Raw genomic sequence first — 25,351 nt, 5'->3', positions numbered from 1 at the left:
TTAATCACAACCGTGCATGACGCTTAGCACCATTACCATTCCAGACTCCGGTTGATAGCCATTTCTCTCTTTTTCTTCTTGTAGAGTAATCCCCTGATGAAGGGCTGAAGGATAGCCCGAAATGCATTGGGATAAGCAAATTTGATGAAACGTGCATTGGATAATATGTTCGATATTCTTGCAACCATGAAAACAATGTGTTGATATAGAGACAATGAACTAAAAGACATTAAGTACATTTTTTGTGTTCTAAAAACTTTATTAAATTCGCTCAAGTGATCAAGACTTGTTCAGTCTGTCTTGCAGTGCTTGGAGGAGTCTTCCCCCTTGTTGGGGCAGCTTTGTAATAGACTTTGTTACCACATACGCTGTAGGGACCAGACAGCCACACCTCTTCAGCACGCTACAGAGCACAACATAGATAACCATTTATGAACTGAGCGGTGCAAGCCCCATTCACTTTCTTTGTTAAAACTAAACATCTCCCAAGCATGGGGTGCCAGTGATGTCCCAACAGTGGAGTCCTAGAGAAATGATTTGGACTGGTGCCAACGGGCTGAGCAGGGAGTATATCAGAGCAGAGGATGCCCAAGCAAATGGGAAAAGATATGGGGGGCCTGGGTGAACTATAGGAACGGATAGCTAATAGAAAAGGGGGCTTCAGACACTACAGGGAACATATGGATTGGTTGTGTCCTACGCCATGTTGGTTGGGAATGTGGGCCACTGGGAGGTTTAAACTATGGATACTGCTATGTAATTGTGTATCCCAAACCACATACTATGTATACTGTAATATTTTCACTGAAGAATGGGTTTAATGCTTAATAAAAAGAATAAAAAAAATTAAAAATCCTGTAATAGTATGAGCAAGTGGGAGCTCCTAACCAGACTTCTTGGTAGGTAGTCAAATGATGGCTACAGAGTGTTGTTTTAAGAATACTTGAAACACATTTATTTTCTAAAGGGAGCTCACTGCACAAGAACGCTCCTATAGACCAGGTCAGAAATCTTAAATCCTTTTGCACTTGTACGGATACTAGTATAAACTTTACATTTTAGGTCAAGTGATTGACTTTATTAAGCGCGAGAACCAATTTGGTATACAAAAACAAGTTGTAGGAGGCAATATAGTGCTTACCTGTTCTTCTGTGTAAAAAAATCATATGTTAAGTCTTGTCGCAGTTGTAAGAAATTACATTATTATTATTAGGGGAGGGTGTATACCCACCTCAAGGCATAATCACAACTCTTTTAACGGTGAACCCTCAAAGTCACTAAATGAACGTGAACTAAACCTCCTGGTAGCTATGGCACAGAGCAGACCAGCTTAACTTAAGGCAATGTGAAATTGTGTATGCATTACCAAAACAGTAATAACGTTGAAACGGAAAATAATAAAAATCCCAATACGAATTAGAAACAAAGTACAATTTTAAAAAGCACAATGATATCAGGATGACAAAAATCCAGTAAGGGAAACTGGAGATATGATTAAAAAAAAGTTTTAACTAGGTATAGTGCCAAGAAGCATAAAGTGCTAAGCTAGTGGGTGGGAATGACTCTACCAATGGGGTAAAAGTTCCTGAGGCCAACCCCACCCACTTTGGGCATTTTCAAGAAAGCAAAAGTCTTCGACCACTCTAAACTTGGGCTCTGAGGACAGAGGTGTGTTTGGGGAATGTAATTCCATATCTAACATCAAAATCCAGTGTGAAGCAGCCGCAGTACACCCAATAAACCCAGAGACAGAAGTGTGGTAGAACAAAGCAGGGTTTCCAGCAAGCGACCTCACAGTGGATGCACACAAATTGTTTTACCATCCTGTGCCCCTTCCTTTAGAGTTTGAACCCAGAGTTGTATGTCAATCCCAGAGACAGAACTCAGGAGGAACAAAGCATGTCCTTCAGGAACCAGAAATTGGATACACAAGAATTATCTTAGCATCTGGTTCTTTTCTTTCAAGTGCACCCCAAAAAGTTATATGCAAATCTAGAAGACATGTCAAGCAGTATTGGAAACTCAAGCAGGATATGTCAATGCAATGTAAAAACAAATGATACTCATAGCCCCCACCCTGCATATTTCCTTGCATATTTGGGGAGGTCAGAGTTGTTATCTTGGCCCATTGAGGTCAGCCTATTGTTTCCTACTGGAAGGCACTTTGACCATTGGTGGCTGCTGTTGAAGAAAAGTGGTGGGCAGCGCAGGGAGAAAGGATGCCTAGAGGAGTGGAAGAATGCAGTCTGATCACAGTGAAGGGGCCAAATGTAGCAGACTGCAGTGCTTAGCACACCGCAATGTGTCTTGTTCTAGCGCCATGAAGCCTCTGGGTGGAAGTTTAGCTCTGTATTCGAATCATGAGCCACAACATCGGTAAAAACAGAACTCGGGGATTCTAGCATTATTGACAGTATAGCGATTCCATTTTTCTAGCTAGTTAATACCTTGTATTGGTAGTTACTGCAATTTGGACTTCGATTGGGTCTGCCAAGCGCAATCCAATAATTGCACTCCTATATCTCACACATTCCTAAGTTCAGCATAACTAGCACTAAGATGTCAATTTTTTATAGTGTACTTTAAATGTAACAATGATATTTAATATGTTAGACCACATCCCTAGTTGGACTATACAGCCTGCAGGGGTATTCTGCCAATCCTGACACATCTACAGAACTCCCACAAAGCAACTCTCTTCTAATTTACGGTATGAGCCAGAACTGAATATTAATGACACCCAGAATGGCGTTTACTTTTCAGTACATTGTCCTCCTTCATGATGGCACCCTAACCCCCATGCCCTAAACTTACAATACCCATTCCTCCGAGAATATACTGCCAGCACCATTGCATCAATGTGATTGAAAGAAATTCCATCTGCCCCTATGGAAAACATTGTGTCGGCACTTCATCACTATTGCGGCCTTCAAGGGCTGGATGAAGATAAGCAGAGCTTGAGTGAGCCAAGCTGGGGCAGATTGCCATAGCCCTCACTTTGTCTAACCTTTTGCGTCAATATGGGCATAGGAGTGAAAAGGATTAAATCGCACAATTTAGCTTGGATGTCAGACGATTGTGGCAGAACAGCTGGAACTTCCATAAGTTGAGGTAAGACCGCATCCTTCTGGCGTCATGGTCGGTGGCACCAAATTACACCACAAAGCTAGAAAATGACATTAGTAGGCTATGGGGAGCACTTCAGAGGTAAAATTAGATTTTGCCTGGGGCCATGAAACCTTAGTACTGTTTCTACATGCCGGCACAGTCCCCTCAACAAGCCTCTGAAGCATGGTGGCTGGCCAGACAAGTCCCATTATAGCATGTGCCCTCTTACGTATGATTATGGGGCAAAACAGGGAGAGTAAAAAGTAAAAATAACTTGCCAGCTGCAGATGCCACCTCTGTGCTCCTCTCCTCTTCTCTTGTCCTAGCAGTCCATCGGGGTGCATTGGCTCCCAGCCTCCCCTGCGCCAACCAGATGCTGCTCTCTGGCTGGTAATACTATTACTCCGCATGAGAGAAGCGCCAGGATTAGTCTGAGCAACTTGGTTTGGTGCTCACTGAGGGGCTGGGAGCCTGTGCCTGTTCTCAACCCGACTGTGCAACACAGCTCGGTTTGGAGAAATGTAAGTGCCTATGTTGGTTTGGCACTCACGAAGACCGCTGACCAAACCGATATGCGCACTTGCAGCGACCACAACTCCACCTAACTGCTGCTGTATGTAAGGATGCCCTGCCCCTTCCTGGACTCGGCTTTTCAGCATGAAAAATAAAATGATAGTAACATTGATTTATTATCATTTTATTTTTCATGTTTGCACTGCTGAGACAGCAGTGGGGCGACTCTCCTCCATAATGAAGGACCTGCCGCTGACTTTGACCATTTTCACCCTATTCAAATGCTAATTACTGGCTGGCAAAAGTGGGAGAGAAAATGGAAATTAGCCTCAAGGGAATTCAGGAGGGTAAAAAGGAACTTTCTAAATGTTACTTTTCCATGATAGTTAGTAAAATCCGACTTCACTGTTGAATTGGATTTTGAATAATTATTAAAAATAGTTTTTTATTTTGTTAACTAGTCTCATTCCTGATATAATAATAATGATAATAATAATCCACATTTGTAAAGCGCGAACCATCACCCTTTAGGGTCTTTAGGCGCTGGGGGCCGTCGGGAAGATTAAGCAAGCTATTGCCCAGAGTCACATGGTGCTGGGCTAATCTGCCGCCGGCCCCGGGGAACGAACCGTGATCCCCAGATTCCGAGTCCGTCACCCTGGCCGCGGCGCCACACCTCTCCTCGGTATATGGTATTATGATTTTTTTTATCTGCGCTCTAGTTTTCTTTATAGGACAGCTAAGCCTGCCACATTGACAATAGCATTTTTTTTGTTTGCTAGTCACTGTTAGGACGTTAACATTACATTTTTTTACATGTCCAACTTTTAAAAACCATGCACCGTGCCTTTTGGGCGACAAGGCCTTAATAGGTGTCAATTATTAATATTTTGAAGGGAGGTTTTTACCTGTCAAAAAGGTTTATTTTGGTAGGTCTAATTCAAATTTTTACACTCCTACCGTCAGGTTTTAACGGTAGGCCTGAAGCCATGTTTACATAGTGATTGTAGTGGATGGCACAATAGGTGCTGCATTCTACTAGCAACTTTAAGCTTACAGGCCCTGTGTGCATTTTGTACCATATACGTATATGTAAGTTAAATATAACAATTAGAAATATGCCAATTCAAACGGGGAGCACAGGTACTTTACCACTGGTTAGCAGGGGTAAAGTACACAGATTCTAAAACCAGCAAAAATATAGGGTCTAGCAAAAGGCAAACAATATGAGGTGACCATGTAGAAATGTCAATTTCTTACAATAGATCCCTCTATGTGATGAAATGCAGTGTTTTTGCCTCTCATGCCTTCACTGGGATAAGAAACCAGAATTAACACGATTGATTGCGTCTATACTCTGCACTGAGTGACATTAAGAACAGGTTTGGTACCTCTGTCAGTGTTCAGCCATGGACTGGCTAGTGCCTGAAGGCTGCTACTTGGGTAATGTATATAATTACTCATATTCTAGGCCTTATGAGCTCCATTCTTTTACATGGAGTTGTTTGTATATACCATCATATTTCTTTCAGAAGTAGAAATATTTGGTGGGGTTCATAATTTAATGTTCATACTTGTATACATATAATAACCAAGAGTAAGAAAAACAAAGGGCATATGAAGGATTTCACAGAACCGATATATCTTTATGGTCTGTGAAACCACACTTTAAAACGACTGTATGTATTTAAAGTACTCCCAGAGCAAACCTCTGAGACGGCCATGACCCTTTTACCTCCAAGTTATTTATTTTGCTTTCTTTCATCTAAAATTTCTTATATACGGTTTCAAAAATGAATACCTACTATAAACAAGCTGCAAGTACAGGAGATGTACTTCCTGATGTCAGAGAATCCATGTAGAATTGTGGCTGTACAAGGGTGGCCACTTCTATTCGAGTGAGTATCATTCATAAATACCACACTCTCTTCTCCCCCAATAAGAGACAACAGTTCAGATGGGCACAGAGGTCGAACTATACAAAGCACTTTACTGAAACGACAACCCCTGCTAGTGCTGCCAAAGTAAACACATAGAGAGAATAAAAATAATTTGGAAATTACAATTGTGGAGATTCCAGCTTCCAGGCTGTGGTGTTTATTCTTGTTTCGTGTTCATATCTCGCCTGGTGACACTTGAGGAAGTTTTGGCCTTCCCTTCCTGCTGTTCCCAGCAGGGACTCAAATATGCGGGCGAGAGATTCTTCCGCCAGGCGTTGTCTCTTCAGAGTATGGTGAAGCTAGCATCCAGAAGTCTTTGTACATGTCACTAGCAGCATACATGGAGCATACTCTTGGTCCCACGTCCCCCCTTGTCACTATATCCAGTTGATACTGCTTGAGCGCCTTGATATGTGTTTGATGGTCTTTTGTTGCCAACCTGTGCAGGGCCGGCCTTAGGCATGTGCAAGCTGTGCACCTGCACAGGGCCGCCAAACCCCAGGGGCCGCCACACCAATATATATCCTTAATATAATAATCCTCTGAGGTTGGATACATATTTGCGTGGTGGCCCCTGTGGCAGGGATTTGGCAGCCTCCGGCTCTGTTCCACTTCCAAACACCCTGACCCCTTTCCTGAGCTCCGGGGGGCTAGGCCCGCCAGGACCCCCTCTTCGGGGCCCCCTACCTACGCTCCCTGCCCAGGGGTGCCATGAGCCTAGAGCTGCCCCTGTGGTCCTTAAATCTAGAGTTGACGTATATGCAAGGATTTCCAATTCTGACCACAGTGCAAGTCTGTTTATATCCTGTAGATGCCTCCTGGTTGGCCATGTAGCAAATGTGCAGGTTGGACCATTCCTGCTTCAGCCTGTGCGTCCCAGATTGGCTGTTGGGATTGTTGGGATGTGGGTGAGGTTCAAGGGGAATCCATGAGGATGAAGGAATGACAACATTTGCCCACACAAGCAGAACTGTTAAATCCACCAAGGAAGTCTGTAGCCCCATTTAGGAAGGTTGCTTGCTAAAGAGCCTTCAGGTCCTTCCTTAAAGTCCATTTAGAAATGGCAGGTCTCATGTTTTAGTATGGGCGGTGGTTTCACAACTTTGGTGCAACATGTGACAAGTGTGGGCATCCTAGTCAACACATCTGCAGTTGGGGAGAGCATTAACCTGTAGACAGTCAGGTCGCAGGATTTGTGTGTGATGTTGGATGTTAGGCAGAACAATGGCTCACACAGCATGCAGAGTGAGTTAACTTAGCAGTGGTGCTTGTATGGGTGAGTGGGAAGCCACAGCGGTGGTGATGGGGCTAGGGTTAGTCTAGACTCTAGTTTCAAAGAAGCCTGGACTTAACCTTGTACCAGAAAGTGGAAAGGTAGCGGAAGCTTGGTTTGTACTTCCTGTAGGGTCCTGTCTGCTTTTCTATTTTGATGCAATCTATGAGAAGCTTTCAGTGGAGAGGAGACACCAGAGGTGGACTAGCCTATCATGGAAGTGGAATATTTTTGGATCAACCAGTTCTTGTAAAAGATCAGTCAGGCCAGCCCAGACCTAACCCTCGCAAGCCCCAGTCCCAATATCAATGGTGACTACTTGTGTCGTCAGATTCCATTGGCCTGGTGGGATCTTTCCACCCATTGCCTGTCTGCTTTTGTGATATCCCCATCAGCTTTGAACTTAAATAGCACTGGAGCTTCTCCGGATCCTGCAGCTGTTACTGTAAACAACAGGAAATCCACCTTGGCGGGAAGTCAGCACAGCTGCTCAGACTAGGTTGATGAAGTATGCTTGGCCCGTGGCTCCTCCGTCACATAGTTCAATATCTGGCCGCTAGCTTCTTTTGCATTTTTTATATTTTATGTTCAACAGATGATCTGTGTTCACCTGGAAGGGGAACACCCAATTCTCCCCCGACTCCAAGCAAATGTTAGCACTGCCCATTAATTCCAGGTTTTGATGTCAATTTTGGAGGCAAAGATTATTGTTCAGGGGTACAGGACATTCTAGGTGCAACCCTGGTGGAGAAGCCACCTGTAGGAGGCAACCTTGTCCCCTATAGCTAGGGTCCCTTCTCTATACTCACAAGTGGGGCATATGGGGCTAGTGTGTGACATATATAGGAATGCCAAATGGTTACGGTGAACGGAACATGTCCGTTTAGCGTGGCTGCACGAGCTGGTAGTTACGCTGCCACTACACTTGTCCACGGTGGACAAACAGCCTTGTGTCTCTGCAATGAGAGCCCCTCCCTTAAACCAGTGGTGTGTGGTTGCCATTGACTCAGCAGAGCAAGCTTTCTCTACTAGAGTGAATGTCATTCCTTTCCCTCTCTTCTTGTGTTATTGGTTGCCACCTAACAATGTGGGCCTTCTGTTGGCTTGAGGGGTGCTGGACTGCTTTGGTTGAAACTCAGCGACAAGACCTCAAACCCTCTGTAGTACCAGTCTTGAACCCAGGCCCAATGAGCCATCGATACACAGTGCCACAGGTATGTTTGCATCTCGTTACCTTATATTCCCTTGGCTTACACATCTGTACCACTGCCCGCCCTTTGTTTACCAACTGCATAATAAATTCAACGCGTACAACTGAGTGCAGCACCATAGGACATCTTTTGCCAAAGGGACACTGTTCTAGCTAATAGCACGTAAACGCTGTTAGAAATGTTTGGGGTCAGATCTCAGGCCAATGTGGTGCTGACTCTACTAATTTTCAATGTACATTACAATACTAAAAGCTCATCTTTCGCTTGAGGGAGAAGCGAGGACGGTTTATAGTCAGTTCCTCCTTTTGGCCTACCCTTGGGGCACTTCGAGGCTCAGCAACGTCTATTGAGCTGGTGCTTCTGTGGCCTGGTGATCTGTCCCAGCACCCAGGGGCTCTTTTCAGATGCCGGAGAGGGCAGATATAATGGGCTAGACACAAGCCCTGCATTAGGAACAGTGTACCTTGTCTCAGACATTCCCAATTTATGCTATTAACTGCCTCAAGTGTGCTCTAAGGCACATTGTAAGCCCGAGCGAAACACGTCAGTTGTTTGGCTGTTTCTGTACATATCATAATTAGCGATTTATCCTATTTTACCTTTTTTTCTTTAAAAAAAAAAAAAAAAGTTACTGGTATCTTTTTAGAAAAGTGCTGAATTTTAAAAAGCATCTGTTATGTTTTCCTCCCTGTACAAAAGGTTCTATTCATTGTAGAGCTGGCCATGGCTGAACAATTCGTCCCCCAGTGTTCCTCACTGTGTCATGGCATATCTACGTTTCTAACTGCTACTACCCCCGAGAGTAAGACTTGTTTACTGGATTTTACTACCTTGGAGATTCGAGTGCCGGAAGGCAGTAACTTGGTTATCCAGGTGGAGGGCAAGAGTGTTGGACTTGGAAATTATAATGCACACTACATACTCTACCCACTAACCACGGACTGCCCTAAGAACCCAAGAAAAGGCCTTATTTTTTTATATGATGTATATTTGCATTTGCAGTTCTGCACTTGCTTTGAAAAGTGTTGCCCCATCTCCTGCTACGATCTTGTTCGACTCTTCTCTTTCAACGGGTAGCGGGCTGCATCAGCCACCTTCGCTGTGCACCTTCCAAGTGAGGAAGTGGTCTTAGAGAGAGAGGATGGCCTGCCATGAGGCTGTTCTTGGTGTCTGTCCACCGACAAACTTGCATCCGACGGAACGCCTAGAGTGGAGGATGCAGAATACAATGGTCACAGTAACTCGCGAAGCGTGCAAGGCCATATCCTTTGCAGGCCCCAGCAGGGAATTTGTATGTTGGTTTTTTGGCCAACTTCCATGACAGGATGGAAGGAAGTGGGTTTCACTGGACTCTCCTGGGGCTCTCAGGGGGATGTTGGTGCGTTTGCTTCACAGGTCACCAGCAGGGATTGCAGAGCTTGGCCTTCAGACATTTTCCCAGGCATGGGCAGAGTCTGCAGTCTCCAGAGAAAGCCCCTTAGCAGCTAGTAGTGCACCAGCATGCACTCCTTGGTAGCCCCAATCAAGGACTTTGGACGTTGGTCTTGATGCTCACTTGTGTGCATCAAGCAGAACCGTTATAGATTTGTTGAACTCGGGAGTACTGCTGTTTTTAGGTTTCGCTGCCCCAAGTATAGAGCTGGTAGTTCCTCTCTATTCGCCACATGCGTGAAAACTGCAGATTTCACTATTATTGAATCCAGGGGTGTCTGTGCACTTGGGCTGCCCCAGCAGACATCGCAGGTGTGAAGACCTGCCTCAGCAGGGCTCTTCAGCTTTGAAGTCTGCACACTCTAGCTCCCGTCAGCAGTGCTAACTTGTGTGGGCGGGGTCTGTACCCTTTATTAGCATCCATAGGTGTTCTCCGCTGTCAGTCACACAAAATTTCATGCACAATATTTTTTGCCTTATTGTAATTAGAGTTTTTCTTGGTGGGTGGTCACCTTGAAGCACTTTACACAGGCAAATGGTGCTTAGTGAAAATAGATGTGTGCTGAATATCTTGGTTGAAAGTGGGCATTATCGAGTGTTGCTGGGAGACTGGGTAGAACAGGTTTATCTCTCTGGTTATATCTGCAAGGGGCAAACCTAAGAATTCAAGACTTTTCCACTGAATGTGTAGCCCTTGGCTGGATGGACAGTGAGCAAGTCATGGGCGAAGGACCTCTCTAGGGCGAGGGACCTCTCATTCATGGCTGGAGCTGAAGCCTTTGGTGAGTAGCCATTAGAGCACTGGTAAAATATCTTGCATTCTTGGCAAAGTTCCTTAAATTGAGATCTGTCTTTCATTTGGAGCCAGTTTTAGACCTTCGGGGTAGTGGTGATGTGGTTTTGAAGTCTCCGACTGAGTCTTGGGAAGTAAAACTCCAACTGAGCTGGTGGAACTTTCAGGGACACTTCACCTTCTCGGTCTCTATTACCCAGTAGAGGTGAGCGGGCAGTAAAGTCTACCTCTGTACTTAAGACTCCCTGCCCCCAGGAGGGCACTTGAGAGACTGACTCCAGATCTCTGTGGAGATAATTACTGGGTGGTTTGAGGCCTCAGCTGAAATGTGTCTGCAACCAGAACTCCTGCTCTTATCCCTTACAGAGAAATATTCTAGGTCAGTAATAGTTTGAACATGGTGCCTCTCATTCAGGTCTAGATGGGAGCTCTACCAGAAAGGTCCAGGATTGAATGATCGTGGAGACTTGTCTCCCCCCTCACCCTCAGACGGTGTCTCCTAGACCAGGTCTGTGGCCCACGGTCTCACTAACCCATTGTTGACATAGCCTGGGTCTTATACTTGAGGAATATCAAGATATGAGATGCTAGTGGTCTACCTACCTTGTTCTAGAGCAGCTGTTTCTGCCAACAGACTCTTGCAAACACTTTAAGATGGGGCCCTTGGGGTGCATTGACAGCTTCTGGTGGCTGGTGATGAGACATTGTTGGTGATGCAAGCCCTACTGGGCTGGTGTTGAGGTTCTGCTCATGGCTAGAGCCTTGTTTCCTGATGATCCGGTCATTTTTGTGGTGCTAGCCCTGTTGTGATGAAGTGCTACTTTGTTCGTGATGTGAACCCTAGTAGGCTGCTGTAGGGGCCTTGTTGATGACAAAAGCCATGATTAGCAGGTCAAAGCCTTTGTTCACGCTGTGTTTGTAGCTTGCGGTTGTTTGTGTTGGTTATGTAGCTCCTGCTGGGCTGGTTATGAGTCTTTATTAAGAACATGAGCTGAGATGGGCTGGTGTCTGCCCTGCTCGTGACATGAGCCCAGCTGGACAGGCTCTGAGGTCTCTTTCATGTCAAATGCTCTGCTGAGCTGGTGATGACGTTCTGTTTGTGACATGGGCTGCGGTGGTAGTGAAGCTTTGCTCATGGTTTGGTTGTAGTGAAGTCTTAATTGTGTTACATTTGGAGCAAGGCCCTGTGTATGATTCATGCCCGTTCAGCGAGCTCTGCTGGTCTTGTGGTGGGGCCTTGTGTGCCTTCTTGCTGCCCGGTTGGCTTTGAGGTCTGCCAGCCCTGGCTGTTGGCGCCCTGCTCCGGATTAGCCTTCACAGAGGGCCTTTAGTTCTTGCGTCACAGACCCGTCTTTGTGAGGGAGCGTCGTGGGGTGCAGCCGACCCCGGCCACAGGAAGGTCGACACCCGCTTAACTCCAGCAGACTGGCCGTCTTTCTGTGACTCGCGCGTGCGCACACGGCAGACACTCCAGCACAGGGTCGGACTGAGGCGCCATAAAGGTGGGAGATTTCCAAGTGGGCTGGCTGCTACGACGCCGGTGGTTTTGCTGCTGCTGAGGGATAATTCCATTGGATACCGTGGCGCACCCAAAAATAGAAGTGCAGTGTTTGGCCCCGTTTTTTTTTCTTTCAAAAATGTGTCTGTGGGCGCTATATAGAGTTCTTAGTAAAACGTTTTCAGTGGTGCTTTTGGATCCAAGCCCCGCACAATAAACATATAGATGGAGAAGTATGGGAAACGTTCACCTACGTAGGTGCCCAGAAGTAACTATGGCCAGCAGCGCTGGCTTGCAACAAAGCCAGGCCTAAATGAACTTTTCCACATAATGGGGAAGCGGCTTAAAGGTAATGAATGGCAATCTGGGTAAACATGGCTCCTTTTGGAGTCCCACCGATTGACACACTTGATACGCCAACCCCAATATTATGAGTGTGAGTCTTATCTAGTACTTAATTTGTACAAAAAATAGGGTCCAATGACAGTCCCAACACAACTACCATTGCACTCACACAAGTGTGGCAATTCAGATTATTCCAGGCGCCTAACACTATAGGAATGGCTTGGGTGGCATGTATTTGTCTTTTTTATTAATGTATATAGCAGTGGTTCCAAAACTTTTTACTCCTGAGGACACCCACTAAATCACTACTGGAAGCCAGTGGCCCCCAAGCAATTTGTACGATTTCAATTTATTTTTAAAACGCCTTTTGAAGTAGAGGCAATTTCAAGAGGGAGACCGCCTGAATTGGGTCTATTGGCATGGACATGTATGCATACAGCAGTGTATTATTTAGTGGTACCCAAGGGCTTGTGGAAAGTGAGCAATCAGACAGCAGCACGAAAATCCTACTGCTGATCCTGGCTGCATCGATTTTTACCTGCCTGCCAAGTAACTGTAACCTATACACATGTGCCTTTCAACGTTTTATTGCTTTTATTGTATTGCCTGTATTTTCATTGTTGTGTCTGTGACTGCTGTTGTCTGTCTTCCCCCGCTGCCTGTACGTGGTCCGTACCCCTTTTTCTTCCCTCTGTTCCCCTTGCTGTTCCCGTGCTCTCTCTGCCTGGTCTTTCCTTCTGTACTCCATCGCTGCCCCGTGTCTCTGCCCGGTTTTCCCTTCTGTTTCCCTCGCTGCCCCCGTGCATCTCTGCCCGTTCTGCCTGCTGTTCTTAGCTGCCCCTATATTTCTGTATTCAGTATTTTGCCTGTGTGCCATTCGTTTTTTGTGCCCGTCTGCCCTCTGTGCCACTCGTTTTTCCCTCGTTTTTGTGCCCCTTTTGCCTTCTGTTCCGCTCGTTTGCCCAGCCGCTGTGCCCCCTGCGGCCCCGCCCCCCGACTGCCCACTGCCCATTCGCTGCCCCTGCCTCCCGATTGTATTGTTGTGGTCTCGCTGCCCCTGCGCCAACATTCACAGCTCTTGTGTGCTGTGAGGACGCATGGGCGTTTCATATTTTACTACGACGACAGGCACTCGAGTCCTGGGGACCCCCTGGGAATGGCTCACGGACCCCTGGGGGTCCGTGGACCACAGTTTGGGAAACGCTGGTATATAGAATTAATAAGACTGTTGTGCTCATTGCTAAATTAGACAGACAGTGCCACCATGTGGTAGACTGTCAGAAATGCTGGTGTTGACAATTAAGTGCCTGTGCTGAGCACCGGAAACCACAGGCTCAAATTAACCACTGCTTTTATCTACATGGATGTTTACCGGATGGTCAGGCAGCCTGCATTACTCACAACACAAACCTCTTCTTTTCAAACCCCAAGGCATAAAATATTGTAGTGTGTTGTAGAATTTATGGGGCACTAATGAGGCCGTGTGAACCATAATTCAGTAAAAAAGAGACCTTTATCGTAAATAGTCTTTAAACTTTCCTGGAAATACTTGTTGGGATCTACCAATCAGACCATGCTTTCACCGACATCTCTATCCTGCACATCCCATTGCATTGTTGCCTTGCCATGTGAACCTCTTCACTCCTAAACCCTTTTGAAGTCCTTACACTCATCGCTTAGAACACTTTATTCTTCATGAATATCAGAATACATAGAGAAGTTACTCTAAACAATACAAAGTGTCTCTAGTAGTTGAGTTCTGACTGTCCCTCGATGATTCTATTGCTTTCTAGGTTTTGATTTTGTCAATGCTTTTGTCTAGGGGCCCATGGCTAACAATGTACATTGAGCAGATGTAATGCTATCTGATGTGCAATATCACAGAGGAGGGTATCCTGGTGCGGAGCAGGTATGAATTTAGCCAAACCTATGGCTAGTGGAGGATTCATCTTTCACCTAAAGCCATTGCCTTTTCAGGTGTAACCTTTTGCCTCCGCTCCAGTATAGCTTTGAACTGCACGAGGGACCACTTGCATCTGTCGTTCTTTCTCTCCGCTCCTGCTTGCTCCCTCCCATTTGTCTTGTTTTGAAGTGTCAACACTGCATGTGCTGGCAGATTAAACCCAGACCTGTTGGCTTTGCCAGTGCTTGTTTGACTAGGTAACGGTCCTGCACACTTCACAAGACAGTTGTAATTCCATAATTACATACCTATCGGTGTACTGCTTACTCCTACATCTCCACGAAACATTTGGGTCAAGGACCAATCCTCACCTTTTCTGTCTATAGCTTTACAATGCACATATTCTTTGTGCACGAATTAAGCCCATATCTTTGCATTATTCCTCTGGTTATATTTATTGTACTAATCTTGTGATCTTGTGATAACTTCAATCGTTATTGATCGCTTTCCTGTCCCAGCTGGATTTGTTTGTGCTAACCACTCACCCCAACTTCAACTTGGTGATCAGAAACGTGCCTCTAAGTGGGTAAATGCTTCCTCATAGTGACGGCCCTATGATAAACTGCACACTCTTTAACCATGTGCCACTCAGATTAGTTTTACATCAAGTTCATTTACTTGTGAGTGGTACATCAGTCTATTTTTAGGTTTGCGTAAGAATGCAAATGTGCTGACTGTTTCCAGACATATTGTTTTCTTACAAAGTGCTTAGAGCCCACCCATTGCTTACTATTGGTTGGCTTTGGTGTCTCTCTCATTTGCTTGCTTCTTATTTGTCAGCCTCCGTAGGGTTTCCTTCCTCTTTATTGTGTCTGTTCCTTCCCTGGAGCATGAATGCATTACTTGTATCCTTCCACTGCTCATTTTTTAGGCGCTACCTTTTGTTTAAGCGCTCTGCAAGTGAGTGCTTGTGTTTTCCAGCTGAATATCTTGTGTACATCTCCCTCCTCTGTGTTCTTCTCTCGCCTTACCTCAGTTGTCATTCTTGCTTTCCTGCCACCCCCATGTCTATTTGCTACCAACGCCTTGCTTCCTCACCCAGTGCTGTCCACTTGCTTCCCAAGCCCTGCCAGCCCTTCATCGTCTGTTCACTTCCCCAACCCCTCATGACTTCTGTTGTCTTGTGCTTCCCCCATCCTCTCATGCCCGTGTGCTTCCCCATCCCGTCTCACCTGCCCTCCATGTCCTGGGGCTCCCCTACTGCCACCCGCCCTCCATTGGGCGGGGTTGGGTTTCCCCAGCGCCTTGTGCCACTCTCCCTTGTCCATCTGCTTCCCCAGCCTCTAGAGTAGGGTCATCTCTTGGTCCCCAACCTCGTACCCAGCGAGTCGTCCATCTATTCTTAGGACGCAAGGACGACCCACGATTTCCAGGAAAACGGTGATGAACCCTAGGTCTCCTAATATGGCGCTACTGTTGCCCTTGTACTTCCTGCACAGTATCCCTACATTCCATGCACTCCAAGAGGTGCTGGTCCATCCATGCATAGTCTCGTTTTCTCACAACCGAGGCCTGCTGGGGTGTTTTTTCCCAGCCAATCTCCCGCCAAATCTCTCCACTCTTATACCGAACAGATGGTGATCTGTCCAGGCCGGCGGCCAACGAGCGCATGCACATTTTTTGGCCGCCCGACACCAAACCACAATGATTCAATGACTGCCTGCCTCTGTGTTGGTTTTTCTGTGGGAGCGGGGGCGGGGGGGGGGTCGGCTTTAAGGATCAGAGTCTTTTTTTGAAAAGGGGAGGAGTGCAACCCGATGTCATTTTATTTGGGTGGCGAGGGGCTGAATGGGCGTCCTAGAGAGAGAGACAGACACACAGAGACACACAGACACAGAGAGTGAGAGAGAGAGAGAAGGAGGGGAGAGCGATAAAGAGAGAGAGAGAGAAGGAGGGGAGAGAGTGATAAAGAAAGAGAGAGGGAGGGGAGAGCGCGAGAAAGAGAGACCGAGAGAGACCACAGATGCCTCAGATCTTCCTCGTGACGCGATGACGTTGTTTGCTTTTCAATTGAATCAATTATTTCATTTTATTCTGGGGGTTTTCAAAGAACCCTGTAGGAGAATTTGATTCAAAGAAGTGGGCTAATTAGACCGATAGCTAGGGTCGAGGAAAGTTGTGGTCGGAGGACCATGGTGACGCTTTTCAGGTCGGTGCTGCAGTTATACTGGTAAAAAGAAAAAGAAACCAACAAGTACTGCGCTGTATTTAGATGTTGTGTAATTCTCTAATAGAAGATGGACATCTTTCCTGCTTGTTGAATTTTGCCCCCCACGCATCCATAGGGATGGGGACGTTCCGCCCAGAAGTTATGCCGGTGCCTGACGTCATGTATGCAGACACCTCCTAACCAGTCCAGGGCCATCGTGTCATCCTGCATGGCCATTATGCTGGTTTGTCTGATTAGTTCAATTGGAAGCAATGAAGACTACAACTCCCAGGATGAACTGGTGTGTTAAATGAAATGCCAGAAGGCCAGGGCAAGTTAGGCAGTGATTTGTGACCGGAGCAGGCATTATGAGATAGGACTCTCACTAAACCCCACGAGAGGTAGGCCTGTGTGCCCATTTATTGAATAGGAGTCTGCCTCATGCTGGGTGAGTATCAGCCTGTGCCGAACAGGCGCTTGGGCCTCGGTGAGCTTGATGGATGCTATGACCGTGGAGTCGCTTGTCCAGGACAAGTATGAAAGGTGTTTAGGCGGTCTGGGTCACTTGTAAACCTACCCAGCTGAATCCATACGTCCTCCACTTTTTATACACCAATTCAAATTTATCTATCCAACCAATCCACTGTGCCTGCAACCTCATCTTCTACTCCGCCATCAACACTCCTGCCTATCTCTCCATCCACCTGTGAGCGAGTAGGTTCCAGCCGTGGCCCACCAGCAGGGGCGGCTCTAGGCTCATGGCAGCCCTGGGCAGGGAGCGTAGGTAGGAGGCCCCAGAAGAGGGGGTCTCGGCGGGGCGGAACGTGGAGGCCAGTGAAGAGGGGGGGGGGGTCGGGGTGTTTGGAAGTGGAACAGAGTCGGAGGCTGCCAAATCCCTGCCAGGGGCCGCCACGCAAATATGTATGCACCCTCAGAGGATTATTATATTAAGGATATATATTGGCGTGGTGGCCCCTGAGGTTTGGTGGCCCTGTGCAGGTGCACAGCTTGCACATGCCTAAGGCCGCCCCTGCCACCAGCTGCCCGAGGGTAGGACTGGATTTGTCAGTGGCCATCACAGCGATCGAATTATTATAGGCTGTTAAACCGTCAGGACTAGCAGCACGAGGACTGTCCCTGCTTTAGGCTGTGTATTACGTTACTTGAACAATGTCATGCTCTAAGAATTATGATGGTTGGACTGTTCTGAACCATACTGCCCAATATATACGAAAAACGTGTGTTCAAAATGCACCATTTAGCAACATTTATTTCTGGTGGATATATACGGAAATAGAGCGATATTCCTGATTTACCAGTGTGCTTGAAAGGCTGGTAGATTTGAGACTAAATCTATCACCTTTTTTTCCTCTTCCCTCCCCAGTTCTTCCCTCCTTATCTCCTCTCGGCATTCTGTTTGTTCTTTCTCTAAATCGGACTGTGTTCGCCACCTTCGTGTGTTTTCTCTCCCTCCCCTGCTTTCCTATTTTTCATGTATTTTTATCTCTGTTTTGCTTCCTTACCGCCTTCCTACTATGTAATGCAATGTTCTTCTGTCTTTACTGTGTGTATGTAAAGCGCTCTGATACTGATAAATCTTTAATTATGGATGTTATTGGCTCTGTACCATCCTGTCTTCCAGAAGTGCCAGCCACATATGATTGACTAACTCTACCCGAGCCCTACCAGCCTTCCAGTAGTGTCAACCATCGGATTGACTCTGCCCCAGCACGTCTGGCCCTTCAGGAGCACCAGTACTGAATTGTCTGTACTCGACATGTCTGATTGCCTTAGCCCTCTAGGTCTTCCAGACTTATAGGCCTGACACGAGACTCCACCAATCGATCTGCCGGAAGTACTAACTTTTATTTATTTATGCGTTTTTATACAGCGCGGACTTTATCTGAAGGTGTCAGAGCGCTTCACAAAAGGAACAGAACTGATATAAGGGAACATTACAAGTGAACAAATTACAAAAGCAAAAGTTACATTACATGAGGCAAAAGTGACAATCGTGAGTGAACAAAATACAAGAGGTAGCAAACGGTGCATTACAGGAGGAAAAAGTGACATTTGTGCAGGTTACAAAAGCGTACAAAGTACAAGTAGAGGTATAATACTGCAATAAATGGAGGACACTCAAACACAAGAACAAACGTTACGTAGGCAATGGTGGTACTTGTGCAAATATCGAAAGCAAACAAAAAGTAAGAGGTAGCAAACAGTGTGTTACAAGAGAAAAGTGACGTGTGCATGTTACAAAAGAGTACCAAACACAGGTAAAAGGGTAGTACTGCAATAAATGTCAGTCTCTCAAATCACAAGAACACACTGAGAAGGCACTTCCATAGTCATGCAGAATAGAAATTTTCTATACTCAAAGGTCTTCCTTCAGATAATAGAGGGCATGAATTAACTTTGGAAGTGTCTTTGAAGGAGGAGAACTTTGAGGTCAGTTTTGAAGGCCTGGGAGGAGGTGGTGGTCCAGAGCGGAGGCGGAAGTGAGTTCCAGATTCTCACTGCGTTGCCTGAAAAGGATTGGGCCATTGATCTTTCCTTCTTGAAAGTGGGAGGTTCAAGTAGTAGATTTTCCACATTTCGTGATGGTCTAGAGCCTCCAGAGAGTTTCAGTTTATTCGCCAGATAGTTAGGAGAGGAGGAGTGCAAGGCTTTGTGGGTGATGCAGGCAGTCTTGTAGATAAATCTTGCCTCAATGGGAAGCCAGCGGAGGGTGGATAACATGGGTGTGATGTGGTCGCTTCTTTTGGCCCCATAAATGAAACGAGCTGCTGAATGGAGAACAGACTTAAGGGGGGGACAGGTGGGATTTGGGGAGACTAGTAAGAAGATAGTTGCAGTAGTCCAGTCTGGAGAGGACCAGCAATTGCACCAGGGTTTTAAGGTCATGCTCCGGGAAGAAGCGACGAATCCCCCAAAGAAGGCACAGTTGGTATCGAGCAGACTTTGCAATTGAATTAATGTGGGAGAGTAGATTGAGTTTAGTGTTGAGTATGACACCAAGGGATTTTGCGCTGTCGACAATGATGGGTTTATTGTTCAATAGATTCATCTGGTCCATCCATGATTGAACCGGGGGAGGAGAAAGTGAGGAGGAGGAATTCAGTTTTGGAGGGATTCAGAATCAGTTTATGTGTTGACATCCAGTTTTGAATGGAGTCCAGAGTAGAGCTTAGGACAGAGAGATCGTGAGTGGAGGCAACCTTGAGGTAGATTTGAGTGTCGTCTGCGTAGAGATGATAGTGGACCCCAGATTTACTTAGGAGATTTCCCAGTGGTTCCAAATAGAGATTGAACAATGTGGGTGCAAGTATAGAGCCTTGAGGAACACCTTGACCCACCGCCAAAGGAGATGAAAGACTGTCCGCTATTTTGATCATTTGGGATCTATCAGAGAGGAAGGAAGCAAACCATTTAAGTACAGTGCCCTCCATGCCCATTCTCTGTTGAAGAGTTTTAAGGAGGGTGTTGTGATTGACAGTGTCAAAGGCTGCAGAAAAGTCAAGGAGAATTAGAAGACAAGACACCCCCCCCCCGAATCGAGTATCCGCAGCACGTCATCAATCACTTGCAATAGAGCTGTTGCAGTGCTGCAGTTTTGGATGAAGCCAGACTGAAAATTGTCAAGAAGATCATTGTCCTTGATATGACGAGAGAGCTGTTTCGCACACATCTTTCTGTGATCTTCGCGAGAAGGGTAGGTTAGTGATGGGGCGGAAGTTGTTGATGTCATTTGCATCAGCAGTGGGGTTTTTAAGCAGAGGGGTGACCTGCCCAGTTTTGAAGGAGACAGGAAGGGAGCTGACTGCTACAGCCCCAGAATCCTTTCCAGGCACTGGATGTTAAATGTTTCTTTGCTTCTGCCATTCCAGGGCCCTGAGAGGAGTCTGAGGGGAATCTGTAAGGTTAGGGAGGAGGGCAGAGTCTGGGGTCACCTGGGGATTCAGTAGTCTCAAGCCATCTGTCTTCCATTTGCATGGAATGTGCTTCCCTGAAGAAATATCTCACTCAGCTCCTCTTGAAGGGGGGACCCGGGCCTTGTGCGTGGCTGGCGGTCATGGGCCTGGGGGCTGCTTCCTTTCCCACACCCTTCGCGTATCCCTCCTCCCTCACTCTCTTCATCCGTTGCACTCTCCTTACAACTTCCGCTTCTCTCCAGTAGCTCGTTCCTTTTCTTTACCCCCCTCGCCCCACCTTTTCTTTTACAATTGCTGTGCTGCTTGCTCAGGCCATTTGACTTTCCATTTTGTACTCCTCCGCTTCTAGTCCATTGGCACTCTTTCCCTTCCAACCCTATTTGGTATTGCATTCATAGATACGTACTGCAAAGCTAGCTAGGGACAAGATGGGCGATGCCGATTCCTGGGGGAGTGGTTCATACTGGTCAACCTTTCGAGTTTCCAACTAGTGTGCGATCGAGGACTTTTGGGGGACGATTCCCATAGAAAACAGTGACAATATAAGGAACACGGGGTTTGGGCGCTGTGGAGGTTCTCAGGACGGTGATAACATTGACATCTATGAGAGAGCCATTTTTTTAAATCATGGGGGTACAGGGGGCATAATCCAAGTGAGGGCGAGTTGTGGGTGTCGGAGTTAAGTGGGTGGGTTAAAAGCGGCAGGAGGGAATGATTGGAAATCATACAAGCAGAGGGTGTGGCGTAAGGGCCAGAGCTGCCGACTTTGGAACTGGGCAACCAGTTTCGAGCCTCGGTGTCGGCTCAACTGTCCTGTGATTCTGGGCGAATCACTTCATTTCATTGTGCCTACAAAAATTAATGTGTTCTTGTGTAATATAACTGGTGCTCATTTAAAGCGCTCAAGTCAAGCGCTCAAGTCAAATTCGTGCTATAAAACTGCAAAAAATACATTCTACAAGTGATGAGAGAGGGTAGTTTCCTGTTTGGTCCCGAGGTCACGTGAGCAGCACTGCTCCTTAAGGGCAACATGGGGTCTGCATCAGTGCAGCACGGTTTGGGGTGTCTGTATAAGGGGTGTAAAAAGAAAAAAAAAAGTACCTCCTCGCCACATCTCTCCTCCGTCGTACCTCTGTAGTCTCTTCCGGGCCGGTACGGAACAGGAAGCACCCAGGCTTCCCTGAGCCAATCACAACTCTGCAATGCCGTGGTTCGGCGCTCAGACGGGGAACGGGAGCCTGGGCATGTTCCCCACCCAGGCTGTAATACAGCCTGGGTAGAGAACATGCAAAGTGCGCATGACTGGCTCGCCCTAGACGGCTGGCCAAACAGTCGTGGGCACTTAGTGTGCTACCACTCCTCCCCCTGCTCCTCTGTCACCAGAGCAGACCCGCACTCAAAGCTACCGCAGCAGGAGAAAAGAATGATGATAACCCTGAGTTATTATTTATCCTTTATTTCACTGCTGCAAAGGAGTGGGTTGACGCTCATCTGCCTTAGTAGAGGAGCCGCCACTGGTCTGCATGTCCAGGACAGAGAGGAGAGGAGGGCGACAACCTGGGTAGCCGTTTCTGTGAGACATTCTAAAGTATTGTTACTCCCTTGATAATTGGAAGATTTTAGTTTGCAGGTTCTTAGATAAAATGCATGCTCTTGAAGCAGTACACAGGATACAGGCCTCTATGTCCTGCCCTTGACCGAGGGTGGGGAGGTGGAGCAACGTGATACACCTGCATTATGGGTTCCAAATTTGTAGGCTGTTGAAGGAAGATCAAGGCATTTTCTTTATCCAGAGACATTTCTGAAAATGGTTTACATGTTACAATACATTTGGCTAATCTCTTGTATTTTGCTTTACAGACCGGCCGGCCAAGACCTCTGAGGTGGGCTGTGTGAACTCTGGTCAGGATTCCAACAAAACTGTGCCTGTGGTCTCCGAAGATGTCTGCCCGCGAGGACCAAGCATCACTGTGGCCAAAAAACAGAACTGGGCCAGGTTCTCTTCCTGCACTAGGGAGCCTAGGATTTCCTTTAGTAGGAAACATCCCTTTGGTCACCAGACAGCTGCAAATCCTCAAAGCCACTCGGACAGGCTGTGTGGACAGCCACCTGAGACCTGCATGAACTCAAGTGTCCCGGAGGTAGTATCCACCTCAGGGGACCCAAGATGTCCACTGAAGACCAACGCGGACCATCTCTCTTGTCCCCATACCCAAAACCCTCTCCAGGAAGTGCTGAGGATTGAGGAGTACCCGTCTGCAACTTGTTCTCCTACTCTAGTTATGAAGTTTACTGGGCACCACCTCAGCAGCATGGAAAGCAAAGCCAAGGTGTCTAACAGCCACCAGCAAGTTTGCAACTCTTCTAGCACCATTAAGTACAGTGGCCATGGTGCCTACCTCCAAAGTCTGGAGCGAAGCAGCAGGGAATGGGTGCTCTCCTCCGGAAAGGGCCCCGGCTTGGAAGAAGGTCAAACGATGACCATGACATCTGTGGATGAGCTTAGGGAGTCTATTACCCTGTCAAATGAAGGAGACATCTGGTACAACCCCATCCCAGAAGATGAGGACCTGTCCACTATGTTGGACAAGACGGACCTTTGGAAGAAGTGGGGGATGGTGGCAAAGGAAGGAAACATGGCCCAGACAAGTAGCACTAAGGCAGCATCGGGTCATGATGACTCCACAAAGAGGTCCAGCACTGACACAGTGTCTACCAGCAGTTTAGGATTACAAGCGCCTGCAATTGTTCCTCAAGCCGTAAATGGCTTGGCCGACAGTCCCTCCTTAAGGGCTGGCCGTGACCAAGCAGTGTTGACTGGAGCATTGCAACCACAGAGTTTGGCTGAAGACAATCTCTCATCAAAAGCTGAAATTACTGGTTAGTCAATATGTTTCTTTGCACTTTATTCTTACATATGATAACTCCACGGTTTTGGGTGAAGTCATATAGCGTCTTGTTAGTAAACTTGTTTCCTCACCAGAAGTTTATCCCCAATCCTAATGATGAACGCAAATGAGGCTTATTCGTGCTTACCAACCTAGGCAAATTTTGACACAAGGGAAAATGTATTTCTTTTGGTGTTCTGCATGGCCATTACAATCATTCTACAAAGACACAATAGGGCTCATTTCGACATAGGTTGTCCTCCTCTGGTCATGAGGCTTATTTTTTCATATTTATCATCAAGAGAGTGTTGGTACCGTAGTCCTGGAGACCATTTTAATGTATTTTCTTTTCAATACAGTACATTTGTTAAACACTTTTAGCTTGTTAAAAAAAAACGAAATGAAACCTCATTTTTATATTTATTTATATTTGTTATGCAATGTTAAGAGAAAATTGCACAAACATCCATGGCTAAATTGATGGGAAAACATCGGCCTATAATCTCATAAAACCTTTCTCCTAGTCGTGCACTTTCGACAATCACTGCTCATGATGTAAATGGCTAATGCAGGTGGGGAGGTAAGCCTTTTATATTCATATTGGTTTTCTAACAAATTATCAGCTTCATGCTGCTGTCATTATTAAGAACCAAATCATTTTAAGGATATGAATATTTTATTTTTCCTGTACAGAAGAAGCAATCCCTGGATGATAATATTGGGAGTTATTGATCCAAAGGACACTTTATAGGGAACAGTTTGAATAGCTAGTCTGAATTAATGGTGTATGGGGAGCTGGTAGGGGCATCAAATATGGTAGGCAAATAAATAAAATATCATTAAGACATTAATCTGAGATTTAGGAGCACAATTGTTGCTGATGGGAGACGGCGCCGTGCGCTTTACAAATGTGGATTATTATTATTATTTTATATTCATAACTTTTTTTTTTTACTGTGCATTTCTTTCTTTAGATAAGACCTCTAGCCCGGTCCTTGCCAGCCCGGACCTTGAGGATGTGAAGAGTCCTGCCCCCGGGGACAGCCCCCAGGGCTCCAAAAAAATGAGCGCCATCAGCAAGATGAAGTCCCCAGGCACGGTACGGCGCCTCTCAATGAAGATGAAGAAGCTGCCGGAGCTGAGGCGCAAGCTGAGCCTACGCAGTTCGCGCAACAGCCGACCTGACCCAGATGGCTCCTCCCCCAAGGAGTCCAACAATGTCATCAGCCGCTACCACCTGGACACCAGCGTGGCCACCCGGGAGGCCATGCGGCGCAACAAGGCGGGTCAAGCTTCGAAGGCCGCCAGCAAGGGTGGTTACCTGAGTGACGGGGACTCCCCGGAACTTATTGCCAAATCAGACAAGCGTAACTCCGGGGGCTCGCGGGAGGACAAGGGGTGTGAGCTGGATGTGGACGCCTTCCGTCATTATTGTATAAGTGATCACCCGCGCTCCGTCCAGCACCTGTCGGGCCTGGTGAGTGTCCACCTGTATGGGGTGCAAGACGTGAAGTCGACCAAGACGGATTCAAAGGACATCTTTTGTGCGCTCCAGGTGGATGGGGTGAACAGGGCCCGCACTGCCCTGCTGACCTGTCGGGCGGCCTTCCAGAGCCTGAACCACACCTTCAACCTTGAGCTGGAGAGTGCCCAGCTGCTGAAGCTCGTCGTCTTCTCCTGGGACCCTGCCGCAGGCAAGAACAGAGTCTGCTGCCACGGCTCGGTCAGCCTGCCACACATCTTCAAAGGTGAGGCCTGGGTGCTGGTGGCTATCTGGATATAGAGTGGATAGGGTGCCCTAGAGGTCTGGAATATCAGCCTTTCAACACAATATCACTGCTTGCTCACACTTGGTGTAACCTTGCGTCCTTCGTACCACATGGCACATTCAGTACTCTTGTGAACCTGCTATGTGCACAGCACACTATAAGGCCTAAGGACATAAGAGACCGTAGATTAAATGGGGGTAGACCTGAGCTCACCTCCCCCATCCTATACACACACACAGGTGATCACAGGAGAGAGATCCCAGGGATTAAACTCTCTTGGGCCCTGCTACTCCATTCATTACCCAGTTATTCACTCATTCACCCCGTCTCACTCATTTATCCATCTGCCCACCAATACAATCTTGTGACAGTTTCCTTGTGTATACACCACCTCACTAACCCTTCCACACATTCCCTACACTCATTCATCCACGCATCGTTCCGTTCATTGACTCCTCATACATTCGCCATCTGAGGTCAGTATTTTCGTTCCTTCAATATCCAGTCCATCATGCTGTCACTGCCATCTCACGCT

The 25,351-nt window shown here is 46.8% G+C and overlaps 1 protein-coding gene across 2 annotated transcripts in view; it reads left to right on the top strand.

Annotated features, from left to right (window-relative positions):
• SYDE1 (synapse defective Rho GTPase activating protein 1) overlaps positions 1-25,351 on the top strand; it is a 113,777-nt gene that overhangs the window by 46,330 nt on the left and 42,096 nt on the right. The window contains exons 2-4 of one of the 2 annotated variants that reach the window (XM_086960571.1): positions 22,020-22,242; positions 22,276-23,039; positions 24,022-24,795. In XM_086960571.1, the coding sequence (XP_086816697.1) occupies positions 22,020-22,242; positions 22,276-23,039; positions 24,022-24,795 (1,761 nt within the window). Of the gene's footprint in view, positions 1-22,019; positions 23,040-24,021; positions 24,796-25,351 lie in introns of both variants that reach the window. The other variant, XM_086960562.1, reaches the window with a different exon arrangement.

This window comes from Lissotriton vulgaris, chromosome 1_1 (assembly GCF_964263255.1).
Source record: "Lissotriton vulgaris chromosome 1_1, aLisVul1.2, whole genome shotgun sequence".
Classification (NCBI taxonomy): Eukaryota; Metazoa; Chordata; class Amphibia; order Caudata; family Salamandridae; genus Lissotriton; species Lissotriton vulgaris.
Note: the sequence above shows the minus strand (reverse complement) of the source record. Positions and strands in the feature narration are given on the sequence as shown.